The following is a 12,004-nucleotide window of genomic DNA, read 5'->3' as shown; positions in this document are numbered from 1 at the left end:
TATTTGTACATCATCAGGGCAAGGTGGAGAGTGAGGAAGCTCTACCCTCATCTGCTATCTGTCTAGTCAAACTTTTGTGGTCCAAAAGCTTTCAAGTAGAGAGGATTGATCCAGGAGGATCTTGTCAGTCCAGCATGAGCGGAGTCTTGAGTGGTTCAAAGTCGGAGTGATCGTCCAATGATCATGGTCGATGAGGTCTTGAACTTTATCAGCTTCGCCAGTTTCATCGTCAGCATTCAGTGTCCGATATCTTTAGCTTCAACAGTAATGTTATGGTTGTCTACTGTTGGTTTTCATGATGATATGGTTTTGTACTTAGTTGTCGACATGGGTTGTCATCCATTGTGCAGGGTTTGGTGTCGACATGGGTTTGTCATCCGTTGTGCAGGGTTTGGTGTTGACATGGGTTTGTCATCATGTGATGTTTGTCGCAAATGTCACATTGTGACAAAGACGTGTTGTAAAAAGGTTTTTAGAACAAAGAGTGTAAAAGTATAAGTCCTAAAACCTAATACATCATGTATTAAAATGTCATAACCCTAACCTATACCTAAAACCTCATGCAAACATTAAAGCCTAAACCTAAGTCTAAACCCTATTGGAACATTGTATAAACAATACAATACAAACCTAACACATTAACCCTTACAATACAAATCAAATGCATTAAAACCTAAGTCTCAGGCTTTAATTCAAAACAATGGTTAATGTTAATACTCCGCAGGCTCTAAACCGCAGAAGGTTAGCCTGACCGCAACAGAGTAAACTTTAACAGGTGAGTAGTGTGGAGAAAGAAACTACGATAAGCAGGGTGTCGAAGGTTACGCTGACCACAGCACTAACCATATCGGAACCTTGGCATGTGAACAGCAGACCGCGCAGACAGAGGGTTAGTCTCCGTCGTTTGGATTGACAGTTGCGGTCAGGGTTAGCAGTGGCATATGAGCACCGATTAGCCGCAACCACCAACTGTCACCGTGAAGGCAAACAGTCAGCGGATGAGTCACTAGAACCGTCGGAGCCCTAACCACGGGGTTAGCTCATCTGTTCACATCCACTGTCAGCTCCTCCGCCTAGTTAGCTAACTGCTAACGGCTTTCGGGTTATTATAAGGTCAAAAGTGGGTTTTTTGGTTCAGATTTTTAATATTTAAATACACCTAAGCCAAAATGTCATTATGTGACATCAAAACTTAACCATAAACCCTAACTTAATCCTAAAGATCAGCTAATCCATTCCTAAACTCAATATGAAGGGGTTCGAATGCATCTGAAGGATTATAAACGCAGATTGGTGCTTTGGAGGTTGGATTAGAGTGGTTTTGAAGTTTTGTATGCAGATTCTGGAGGATATAGGTTGTTTTGTTTTCAGTGTAACAGGAGCATCCGAAGTCGGAATTGGGAACCGTGACAGGCGTTGGAAAGCTATTTCAGAGAGCTTTCTTGTGACAGTGACCAGAAGTGCCTGTGTGCACAATCAGTTTGGTTAATTTGTTGTGTAATCGACCTCCTCGGATTCAATCCTAATAAAGCAGAGCCGAAGACATAGTCCATCAGGGACAAACTCCGTAATCAATCTTGTTGTCTGGTATCGATGTGTTTTTATTGCTTTTCACTTCTATTTGCATCTTACTTATGTTTCAATTCTATCGTCAATTCATTCCTTTTCAAGCAGTTCTCACGGTTAAAGCACTTTAAGTTAACATTCAATTCATTGTTGGCATTAATCAATTCTACTTCAGTTTAACATATGATCATTTCAGATCAAAGGGCTTTTTCCCTGGTCATTGACCAATTTTAATGTCTCTTGCCATTAATTCTGATTGTCTCTTATTGTACATTGCATTTACATTATATCTACAATTGCTATTTATTATTGGAAGATTGAATTGATTGCTAATTGAAGTTAAGAATTGGGCTAAAGTGATTGTAACAACATAGAACAATGGAAAATTAACAATATTAAGGCTAGACAAAGGTTTGGATCAGGTCGAAGTTCTAAAGTAAAAACAGGGGGGTTTTTTGGAAGATTTTTGAAGCAAACCATAGTTCAATCACCCACTCAAACCACTCACTATCTTCCTGAGGCAAGTCAGGTTGCATTTCTGAGTTTAGTTGCATTTGGGACAACTCTATGGTAGATTAATGGTTCGGTCTTAAAGCTAGTCAAGTAATTTAGGTATTTCATGTTAGAGATAAAATACTTTCAATTAGTAAACATGTTCTCTGAATTCAAAATCAAATTAGAATTGATTGGGATTGTACTAAACTGTTAAAATTGGGCTATACAATTATTGTTGAATTGATGACTAGCTTTATGATTCACTGTTATAAAAAGAGGAGTATTGTGACTGAAGATTATATTTGTATTGGAATAGCCTATGATATTAGTGACATGAAAAGGATTTTGATAGAAACCCTAATTGCGTAAGAAACCCTAGGGCAAAAAATTTCCTAGGATTTTACAAAAAACAAGGCATTAATGATGCAATCTTTGCTCATGTTAACCTTGTTGTCCTAGTGCTTTAACTCTACATGCCATCATTGTCTTTTATAAACAACAATGCATTGGCACTCTTTGTTGCATTGTTGCAAGTACATGATATTTGGCACACAGTCCCTTTCATAGTGGAATGGTGTCCCATTCATAACAATAATGTTCTTAATCAATGGTGAATGAATGATCTATGATTTTCCTTTGTAAGCATAACTTGTGATTTATTTCCACGAGCCATCTTTCCATTGGATACATGTTGCATTTACATTATATATTGTATCTTGACATGATGCTTTGAATCTTATTGTGAATTTGAAAGCTTGCGTTGCACTTTGATGGAAATTTATAATGCACGTTTATTGAGCAAGACTCATGTTCCACTTTCTAAGCATAACTTTGAATAAGCTCACTAGTCCAAGTTTAATCTCACTCAAAGCTTGTATTTAATTACAATTTTTATCTACCTCCTCAGACACTCAAGCTTGTTTGTAATCATGAAGAGTGGATAATGCCAAATTTGTTGAAGTCTTAGTATGTGAAAAATCCATGATTGCAATAAACTGGAAACTATTCTTCTACCTGATGCATTTTATTTGTTTTATTTTATTTAATTAACGACAAATAACAAATATCTCACCACTGTAATCTTCACAAGTAAAATAAACGTTGCGGGAAATAAATCAAGAACTGAGAAATAATGCACACACACAATGATACCAATATTGGACTAGTCACTAACATCCCCGGAAAAACCCTGAAGGTAAAACCGGTGTAGCAGGCGAGGGTTTACATTTTGTTATCTTCAGCAAATTAGAGATTACATAGATCAGCTCACCAAAAGACTAGCAAAGCTCCAGAAAATTATCTCTACCACTCCAATTGGTAGATCGGCCTGGAAATCCTTTGTTTCCCTTGCAAAATCAAACTCAGCCTCCTCCATTAAATGCACACAAAAGACATTGTTGCAGGAAATACGCACTAGTTGGAAACTAAGATTTTGTTGATCCTGCACTCCTTTGGTGATCCTGCACTCGCACTAGGAAACTCACTCTATCCTCCGGATTTAATCCCTGGCAACTGGAAATACGATCTCTTGCCTAAATATGCACACTGGAGAACTCGCACCCACTGGTACGGCGTTCTTGCAAAATTTGGCCTTCCCTCTGACTCTGGAAATTAGTGGAAAATCTCCCCTAGAAATCTCTCTCCAATTTAAGTTGAACCCTCTCACTAATGCTCTATTGGCTCAAACTCGTCCCCTTGCACTAGGAAATTCACACTACCTTGCTTCCTTGCTCATTCGATGTCTTCTCCAAGCCCTATCAACTTGCTCTTATAATTCTCTCATTGGAGCACCAATGGCCAAGATCTATTGGAAACTATTTCGCTTTAGAAATGCCTCACATGAAACCTTTCCAATGGGGCAGAAATACCCCTCCCTTGGCCCTACAAAGCAAGTTCTAGCAACTTTACAATCATAAGCAACAATTAGATGCATTAGAATAATAACCCACACATTGAGAGTAGAAAATCATTACACTTCACATATGCACCAATAAAGATATATTCATCAAAGTCCAAGGAGGAGAAATTCCAAATCTCCAACCATGACTACAAATGGAGAGAGCTACACTTTAAATAGAGTCTAGCTCCATCTCTTTTTACAATGCACAAATAAATAAAAATACTTTTCCTAGATTCACTTACCTCTCCAAAAGCAATGATAAAATAATGTTGGAGTCTCCTAGATCCATGCTTTTCTCCAAGAAAAACAATGCAATAGCAATATCTCATAATCAACTCATGAGACAAGTCAAACAATGACAAAGTAATAAGGTGGTTATGTCACATGTATCCTCCCAAGGTGGATGTCTCCTTCAAAGATAGTCTCAAAACACACAAAGCTTTGCTCTATGTGGAAGGCATCCTCCACCATGTGCATACATTAATTTCATTCTTCCCAAATAACCAAAATGCTCAAGCAACAAAGGAGGGGCGTTCCTAAAAAGTTGTCAAAATGCGTCGAGAATTTTAATGTGGTAGATTTGGAACCACCGTAACTTGCTCAATTTTTGTTGAAAATATTATGATCACAATATGGAAATCCCATGCTCACTTTGCATCATATGTCATTGATACGGTGGAAATTTGGGCACTCAGTCAAAAGATAACTTCTCTTGAAGCTAGGATGTCCTCAAAGTATCCCTTGATCTACAATTTGGAACCTCCTAGTTCTCCTCCAATGTGAAATATTCTCATCAAACCATGAATAAGAGTGCAATGTGACCTCGAGTGATGGATGTCCTTCTCAAATCTAATGCCAAGCAAGTGGATCCATGAAACAAGATATCAAATTTATGAAGAAAACATTTGGAATGTCATTAATGCTCAACTAACTCTATGAAGAAGGGGGCGACCCCTCATCAACCAATAAAATAAGTCTATGCCTTAGCATGTGTGCAACAAACCTCTCAAGTGACATGTGTAGCTCCTCAAAAGCTGAACGTCTAATTCTCCAAATTGAGATGTCCTTTATAGAATGAGTGTTCGAACCATGTCAAACTCCCAATAAGGCAAGTGTGATGCCTTCAAGTGGCACATGTGGCTCTACAACAAGATGTCCCATCATTGATGCATGAGAAAGTGTGCAAGCAATGGTTCACTAGTTGTTGTAACAACTCCTCAAACAAATCTTTGTACTCTCTAATTTGCCAAAGATAATAAAATATAAACCCTCATCTACTGCACCGTTTTTCCCTTCAGGGTTTTTCCGGGGACATGAGTCCAAATATTGGTGTCATTGTGTGTGTGCATTATTTCCCAGTTCCTGATTTATTTTCTGCAGTGTTTATTTTAATTGTGAAGATTGCAGTAGTGAGCTATTTGTTATTTGTCGTTAATTAAATAACATAAGACAAATAAACTGCATCCATTAGAAGAATAATTTCTAGTTTATTGCAATTGTGGATTTTTCACATGGTATCAGAGGAGTAGTTGATCAAATCTGAGGCTCAGAGGTGGAAGAAGTAAGATCGTGTAGTTTCAGAGGGAGATCTGAAGCACATTATCCAAATCTGTGCAGGGCAAGTCAGAGGTGCGAATAACAGAGGAGCAGAATATCGATTTCCAGATTCGGGAGAAGGAAAAGTTCAATTTTGCTCTAGATCCGTGGAAGCAAGCAGTGGTGTTGTTGGGAAGTAATTCTGGTGAGCAGATCAGTCAGTTCACAAAGTAGCTTTGGGTGCAGAATATTTGCAACAGGGGTTTGCAGTTGCAGATTTGTGCAGGGAAGGAAGAGGAAATCACACAGGAGGAATTTCAAGTTTATTTCTCAGAAGGTTTCCAGTTTTCTAGTCCGGGGAAGGAGATTGAAATTTCCAGCAGCAAAAGGCCGCATAGACTTGCCAGTCCATCCACTGCGAGTTTTAGGGCTAGAAGCGCGAGTTGCGCAGAAGGAAATTGCAGGCAGTGCGAGTTCTGGGAAGGGCACTGGAGGCTAGTGCAGGGTCAGATCTGCTAGTGCATGAACAAATTTGCGCATTCTAGGAGGAGTGCGAGTAGCAGAGGAAGCATGATCTAGTTGTTGAAAGGAGAAGGCGATTTCCAGTTCATAGACCTCTAGCATTCTCAGAGGTAGAGAAAGGAAGATTTATTTGCAGAAGAAGGCTAAAGCAAGTATAGATCGGATGGCCATAATACCCAGTTCACAGATTTGAAGCAATATTTTCATTTCCAGTTGTCAGATCTATTTGCCAGAGGAAGTGCAAATAGCTTCAAAGGCAAAGGGAGGTAGCATATTCATTGGATCTAATTTCTGGGGGCATTTATTAGTGAGCAGTATAGGATTCGGTGCAGGTTGTAGGATCTAGTGCGAGCTACAGAAAGAGGAGTGCGAGATTGTAGAAGGGGTTGCAGATCGATTTTTCAGTCGGAGGAGCGAGTGTATAGTTCTTCAGTATTCGAGTTTCGCAGTTTTTTGCAGCTTTCTAGAGATGGCTATATGAGATTACCAGAAGAGGCTGTGCGAGTTAGCCAGAAAACATATCTGGGCAGTAGATCCACTTCCAGTTACCGGAAACAGGTGCCAGAGGAAGTATGAGATGTCTAGTGTGAGTTGTAAAGCGAAATAGTTTCCAAAGGAGATAGTGACACGACTAGGAAACTATTTCGCTTTACAACTCACACTAGACATCTCATACTTCCTCTGGCACCTGTTTCCGGTAACTGGAAGTGGATCTACTGCCCAGATATGTTTTTTGGCTAACTTGCACAACCTCTTCTGGCAATCTCATATAGCCATCTCTAGAAAGCTGCAAAAAACTGCGAAACTCGAATACTGAAGAACTATACACTCGCTCCTCCGACTGAAAAATCGATCTGCAACCCCTTCTACAATCTCGCACTCCTCTTTCTGCAGCTCGCACTAGATCCTACAACCTGCACCGAATCCTATACTGCTCACTAATAAATGCCCCCCGGAGTTAGATCCAATGAATATGCTACCTCCCTTTGCCTTTGAAGCTATTTGCACTTCCTCTGGCAAATAGATCTGACAACTGGAAATGAAAATATTGCTTCAAATCTATGAACTGGGTATTATGGCCATCCGATCTATACTTGCTTTAGCCTTCTTCTGCAAATAAATCTTCCTTTCTCTACCTCTGAGAATGCTAGAGGTCTATGAACTGGAAATCGCCTTCTCCTTTCAACAACTAGATCATGCTTCCTCTGCTACTCGCACTCCTCCTAGAATGCGCAAATTTGTTCATGCACTAGCAGATCTGATCCTGCACTAGCCTCCAGTGCCCTTCCCAAAACTCGCACTGCCTGCAATTTCCTTCTGCGCAGCTCGCGCTTCTAGCCCTAAAACTCGCAGTGGATGGACTGGCAAGTCTATGCGGCCTTTTGCTGCTGGAAATTTCAATCTCCTTCCCCGGACTAGAAAACTGGAAACCTTCTGAGAAATAAACTTGAAATTCCTCCTGTGTGATTTCCTCTTCCTTCCCTGCACAAATCTGCAACTGCAAACCCCTGTTGCAAATATTCTGCACCCAAAGCTACTTTGTGAACTGACTGATCTGCTCACCAGAATTACTTCCCAACAACACCACTGCTTGCTTCCACGGATCTAGAGCAAAATTGAACTTTTCCTTCTCCCGAATCTGGAAATCGATATTCTGCTCCTCTGTTATTCGCACCTTTGACTTGCCCTGCACAGATCTGCATAATGTGCTTCAGATCTCCCTCTGAAACTACACGATCTTACTTCTTCCACCTCTGAGCCTCAGATTTGATCAACTACTCCTCTGATACCATGTGAAAAATCCACAATTGCAATAAACTAGAAATTATTCTTCTAATGGATGCAGTTTATTTGTCTTATGTTATTTAATTAACGACAAATAACAAATAGCTCACTACTGCAATCTTCACAATTAAAATAAACACTGCAGAAAATAAATCAGGAACTAGGAAATAATGCACACACACAATGACACCAATATTTGGACTCACGTCCCCAGAAAAACCCTGAAGGGAAAAACGGTGCAGTAGATGAGGGTTTATATTTTATTATCTTTGGCAAATTAGAGAGTACAAAGATTTGTTTGAGGAGTTGTTACAACAACTAGTGAACCATTGCTTGCACACTTTCTCATGCATCAATGATGGGACATCTTGTTGTAGAGCCACATGTGCCACTTGAAGGCATCACACTTGCCTTATTGGGAGTTTGACATGGTTCGAACACTCATTCTATAAAGGACATCTCAATTTGGAGAATTAGACGTTCAGCTTTTGAGGAGCTACACATGTCACTTGAGAGGTTTGTTGCACACATGCTAAGGCATAGACTTATTTTATTGGTTGATGAGGGGTCGCCCCCTTCTTCATAGAGTTAGTTGAGCATTAATGACATTCCAAATGTTTTCTTCATAAATTTGATATCTTGTTTCATGGATCCACTTGCTTGGCATTAGATTTGAGAAGGACATCCATCACTCGAGGTCACATTGCACTCTTATTCATGGTTTGATGAGAATATTTCACATTGGAGGAGAACTAGGAGGTTCCAAATTGTAGATCAAGGGATACTTTGAGGACATCCTAGCTTCAAGAGAAGTTATCTTTTGACTGAGTGCCCAAATTTCCACCGTATCAATGACATATGATGCAAAGTGAGCATGGGATTTCCATATTGTGATCATAATATTTTCAACAAAAATTGAGCAAGTTACGGTGGTTCCAAATCTACCACATTAAAATTCTCGACGCATTTTGACAACTTTTTAGGAACGCCCCTCCTTTGTTGCTTGAGCATTTTGGTTATTTGGGAAGAATGAAATTAATGTATGCACATGGTGGAGGATGCCTTCCACATAGAGCAAAGCTTTGTGTGTTTTGAGACTATCTTTGAAGGAGACATCCACCTTGGGAGGATACATGTGACATAACCACCTTATTACTTTGTCATTGTTTGACTTGTCTCATGAGTTGATTATGAGATATTGCTATTGCATTGTTTTTCTTGGAGAAAAGCATGGATCTAGGAGACTCCAACATTATTTTATCATTGCTTTTGGAGAGGTAAGTGAATCTAGGAAAAGTATTTTTATTTATTTGTGCATTGTAAAAAGAGATGGAGCTAGACTCTATTTAAAGTGTAGCTCTCTCCATTTGTAGTCATGGTTGGAGATTTGGAATTTCTCCTCCTTGGACTTTGATGAATATATCTTTATTGGTGCATATGTGAAGTGTAATGATTTTCTACTCTCAATGTGTGGGTTATTATTCTAATGCATCTAATTGTTGCTTATGATTGTAAAGTTGCTAGAACTTGCTTTGTAGGGCCAAGGGAGGGGTATTTCTGCCCCATTGGAAAGGTTTCATGTGAGGCATTTCTAACCCTTTGTTGTCTTATATATAGTGATATTCTCTTGTATCTAACATCTTCTTGAGTGGGTGTTAGATATTCATTCTGTAGGGCATACCCTAATGGCATAGTTTTGATGCGGTACTTTCAAGGCCCTCCTAGTATTTCTTTATTTCCATTTTCAACGATGTTAAGTTCTTGCGGCATGCATATGTAGCCCTTATAGTCATAACTCTTTATTGAGCTTAACCTCTTGGATTGATCTCTTGACTCCATTTCCCTTGTTGGATTGGCACTAATCTCTTGATCCTTCCATCACTTTACTTTCACTATACTACAAAAACATTGTTTTGCTACAGCTATCTCTTCAACAACTCAAGGGGGTTATTCCTAGGTATTAGAATTACTAAGGCTATAACAATGAGGCTCAAAGGTGATGTGAAGAGATAGCTGTAGCAAAACAAGACAACAATGGTTGGTGTAATGGAAGAAAGTGCAGAGGGAGCCTCTTAAACCTTTAAATAGTCAATGATAGCAGCCCCTAATCTCATATTAGATGGGGCATTGAAAAATGAGATGCACCTCTATCTCTAACTCTTGTAGATGGCAAAGCTAGTAAATCTTGTTCGACAATGGGATGTAGTAGTCAGTGTCAATCTAGAGTATGTGAGATCCCTCTCAAAACTAACCCAAGGAGATCTTGAGTGTGTGCATCCAATGTCCGTCTATGTCTGAAGATCAAACAATACATCCCTCAGCTCTATAAAGTGCTCTAAGTAGAAAGTCATCGCCAAGTCCAGACACTCTAAAGGTGGAACCCACGTGACCTAAATGTGTTGTATGTAAATGGCCTCTCTAACAGCTTGATTCTAGTCGTGCTTAGATAGCAAGTAGTGACTTGGCATGTCTAACGTCTAAAAGGGTAGACCCTCAAGATAGATGGTCACCAATTAGAGGAGCCAGGAAGCCCTCGAAGAACCAATCACGAGCAAGCCCAAGGGGACCAAGTATGGCAGATGGCCTCAATAGAGCATAGTGCTAAGTAGGGGGTATTGATCCCTCCCCAAGCCCAAATCCACAAAGATCCAAACTCTATGGATAAAAGATACCAGATGGAAGATGACCTTGAGGCAAATATGATGGGCACTAAACTCAAGGTCCTCTTTTGGGTACACTTGGATGAATAGTGACAGCTGCACATATTTATGGCAAACGGCCCCATTGTCCATTATTTGCTTTCTGTGGAGATACCAGTGTAAAGCTACTATTCATGAGGAACCAGCCCCTCCACCTAGGGGACTGACTATCTTTAAGTAGGAATTGGCCTTGCTTTTAAAGCGAAATTCAATTATTTTCATAAAGATGTGGACTTCCTTCCTAGAGAATGGGGCACAGGCTCATATACTTGCATTTCTGCCTTTTCAGGAAGGAAATTTACTCGTAACTCTGTTGTTAGGCTGCTGTAGCTTACAAAGTCCCATGATGGAACCATTTGGTCCTTGAGGCGACATAGGATGCATTTCTCAAAAAATACCTTCTCAAAGGATTTTTATAGAATTTGATGCATAATCTCTTTTGTCATGGTCAACTTTCAGAATCATATATATGTTGCATGGATGACATGGATTCACAAAGAGACATAAACCAATCTAAATTTTTTATCCTCCTAGAGTATGGTTAGGATAGCGAGATGATATTAGCATTAAAAGATTGGACCGCTTTCCTAGGACATGAGCATCTCTGTAAACTGTCCACTGTACTTTTGAATCTCTTTCAATTCCTTAATCTCCACCTAACCAAGGAGCAGATCAATGCATTGTTTCAAATGACATTATCGGGATTAGAATACTGAGACGTATAATGCAGCTATACTTGTAAATAGTGACTGAAAACTTCTTACTAAGACATCATCATTCTTTAAGCAAAGTGACTCTTCCTTCGAGTTATGTTCAACAGCATTCATTGTATGGCTTGAGATTTCGTTGCTTCAGTTCAAGGTCCATTCAATTATTTATATTCAGACATCCAGATCACAAAAAGATTGAGACACAGAACGAGTAGGAAAGTTTTGGAAGGTCTCATCATTTGTCGAGGGATGCGAGAGAAGCTAAAACGAAAATTGGCTTTACCTTACTATAAAAGCTGCAGTAGCCCTGCCGCTCGAGGGAGGTGACGATGAGGCTGGTAGAAAACGAAGCGCCATTCTGCACCTTATCCTTGGGCTTGGCTTTCGCTTCTTCCAATCTTTAACATCACAACAATCCCCTTTTCCCGGGTGTTCAAATACTTCCCTTGCTTTGAGTTTCCTTAAATTCGTATCTAGGAAGATAAGTTGCAATCAATGAAATACCTTGAAAAGTTAATTAGTGTTGAGCACTTATGAGTGAGCGAATGCTGGTTGAGTTAATTAGTGTTGAGCACTTACGAGTGAGGGAACGCTCGTCGGCTAGTGGCTATTACCAATAAGGTTTTGTTTTATTCGAAAAAAAAGAAAGGGAAAAAAATATTTTAATATTCATGACGCTAAAGATAGTATATGGGATAAATTGTTTCATATGGTTGATGTATTTAGTCTTTTTTTGTGAAGACTCACAATAAACGCTCTTAGTCTCTCGACAAACCCCTCGCTAAATAGAT

General features: G+C 39.5%; 1 protein-coding gene across 1 annotated transcript in view; it reads right to left on the bottom strand.

Annotated features, from left to right (window-relative positions):
- The window catches only part of LOC149224583 (psbP domain-containing protein 5, chloroplastic-like), a 191,391-nt gene extending 179,681 nt beyond the window's left edge, over positions 1-11,710 (bottom strand). Inside the window, exon 1 of the mRNA XM_089388219.1 lies at positions 11,497-11,710. Within this exon, the coding sequence (XP_089244345.1) occupies positions 11,497-11,570 (74 nt within the window). The 5' untranslated portion in view covers positions 11,571-11,710. The remainder of the gene's footprint in view (positions 1-11,496) is intronic.
- Positions 11,711-12,004: the final 294 nt, after the last annotated feature.

The sequence above is a fragment of the Pinus tabuliformis genome, chromosome Q (assembly GCF_031772625.1).
Source record: "Pinus tabuliformis cultivar Carrire ecotype Pingquan chromosome Q, CPIR1, whole genome shotgun sequence".
Lineage (NCBI taxonomy): Eukaryota > Viridiplantae > Streptophyta > Pinopsida > Pinales > Pinaceae > Pinus > Pinus tabuliformis.
This window is presented reverse-complemented; position numbering and strand designations above follow the sequence as displayed.